The sequence below is a fragment of the Haliotis asinina genome, chromosome 2, assembly GCF_037392515.1.
Source record: "Haliotis asinina isolate JCU_RB_2024 chromosome 2, JCU_Hal_asi_v2, whole genome shotgun sequence".
In the NCBI taxonomy this organism is placed as follows: domain Eukaryota; kingdom Metazoa; phylum Mollusca; class Gastropoda; order Lepetellida; family Haliotidae; genus Haliotis; species Haliotis asinina.
Genome location: NC_090281.1, coordinates 95,999,025 through 96,001,279, shown reverse-complemented (window position 1 = coordinate 96,001,279; position 2,255 = coordinate 95,999,025). Strand labels below are relative to the sequence as shown.

Sequence of the window (2,255 nt, the reverse complement as noted above, 5' to 3'; positions counted from 1 at the left end):
CCTGGACCTATGACAAGTGGCAACCAAGTAAGAGTGTCTGACCACCTGATCCCGTTAGTCGCATTTTACGACAATCATGGGTTGCTGAAGATAAATTCTAACCCGGATGTTCACGAGTTCCGTCAGGTCTACAGAAAAACATGAGGAGTTATGGCTCGAGTCGCACTATGTACCCTGTAGGCTGATAATAATCATGACAGTTCTTTAACGGTCGTGGGCCCTGATTGCAAAGGCCTATTCCTTGTGGAAATGATACATGCATGCATTGCCATTGAACAAGTTCATTCTTATCTTCACAAGTACCTAGTATACCTCGGTTCCCTAGCTCACACCTTGTCCTAGGTTCATATTGTCCCATATCAGAACCACGAGTAATATTGTCCTACATATGGGCCGAGGGTCATCATTTGAAGGCCTGACCGTGCTATCCCATATCAAGGGGTTATGATGTAAACTTGGGATCTGCACATGTCCACCATAAAACGGTTTGACAGAATTACAGAAGGAAAGTTTACTGACAGCATTACTTACTCACTTACTCGCTTCTAAACACATATTGTTGTGGAGACATTATAACAAACACGGATATACAAGCAGATATTGTAGCATACAGGGCTTAGACGCAAATCAGGAAGTGTCGTCGAATCAAGCTGAAACAAAACAGGCTGTCGACGGCTTGGTCACGTGCGTGTCACTTGCAGGTCACGTTCGGGTCACTGGAGTGTATGACAGATGTGTATACATCTGTACAGACGTCTTACCTGAATCACAATATAAACTTACTGACCACACTTTAAACGACGTTAACCACAACGGAAATAGCCAATTTGTGTATGTCAAGTCAAACTAGAAAATGGACAGCAGTTAAACGTTCAACTATGAAGAATAACGCAAATACGAGCAGCCTCAAAGTATAGAGCAAGGTAAACAGCAGCAAGGTGAAGAAGCAACACGAACAACCTCAAGGTGAAGAGCAGCGTGAACACCGGTAAAATGAAGAGCAGTGTGAACACCGGTAAAGTGAAGAGCAGCGTGAACACCGGTAAAATGAAGAGCAGTGTTAACACCGGTAAAGTGAAGAGCAGCGTGGACACCGGTAAAATGAAGAACAACGTGAACAACCTCAAGGTGAAGAGCAGCGTGGACACCGGTAAAATGAAGAACAGCGTGAACAACCTCAAGGTGAAGAGCAGCGTGGACACCGGTAAAATGAAGAACAGCGTGAACAACCTCAAGGTGAAGAGCAGCGTGAACACCGGTAAAATGAAGAACAACGTGAACAACCTCAAGGTGAAGAGCAGTGTGAACACCGGTAAAGTGAAGAACAGCGTGGACACCGGTAAAGTGAAGAACAACGTGAACAACCTCAAGGTGAAGAGCAGCGTGGACACCGGTAAAATGAAGAACAGCGTGAACAACCTCAAGGTGAAGAGCAGCGTGGACACCGGTAAAATGAAGAACAGCGTGAACAACCTCAAGGTGAAGAGCAGCGTGAACACCGGTAAAATGAAGAACAACGTGAACAACCTCAAGGTGAAGAGCAGTGTGAACACCGGTAAAGTGAAGAGCAGCGTGGACACCGGTAAAGTGAAGAGTTGCGCGAATTACTCCATAGTGAGGAAAAACACACCGTGAACTGCGGCTGCAAAAGACATTAATGTCACATCACATAACGAGATCAACAACATGTTCAACAACGACAGGGTGAACAACGAAAACATCGGCATGACGTGATCGTCGACAGCAACAGTAAACGAGCGCCCTGGCGAAGGAAACTGTCAGTTGGTAGAGATGTACTCACATACGGAACAGATAAAACAATTATTGGGGTTTTGCTTCAATCTGTCTGGAGGTGTGGTTATCTCTACAAGATACGGAACAGGACACGGTGTGTGTGATAGCCGTCGGCTATGGGGAAAGGTGTGGATCAGAATCAGGGGTCGGGGAGTGGAGAAGGGAACAAGGAGTGCGTCATGGATATGGGAGGGGGATTAGGTTCACTAAACTGGGTGCTCGGTTGGGTAGCATGGCACAGAGATTGAAGGTAGGGGTGGGGGTGGGGAGGGGGTGGACTGGTAATATGGTTCAGGGGGAGGAGGTGTGTGTGCGTGTGTGTGAGTGTTTGTGGGGGGATCGCCAGTCCTGGCAGCAATTGCATGAAAAGTTATATACATGAACTTGCAGGAGGGAATGTATTTTTACGCGGTTGTTCTTATGTTGGTGGTAGCCCATGAACAATACAACAAACGTCCTTC

The 2,255-nt window shown here is 46.5% G+C and overlaps 1 protein-coding gene across 1 annotated transcript; it reads left to right on the top strand.

Moving 5' to 3' along the window:
* Nucleotides 1-993: 993 nt before the first annotated feature.
* Nucleotides 994-1,635, top strand: LOC137272131 (ribosomal RNA-processing protein 8-like). Its single transcript, XM_067804485.1, has one exon. The coding sequence runs from the start codon at nt 994-996 to the stop codon at nt 1,633-1,635; it is 642 nt and encodes a 213-aa protein (XP_067660586.1).
* The last annotated feature ends 620 nt before the right edge of the window (nt 1,636-2,255 follow it).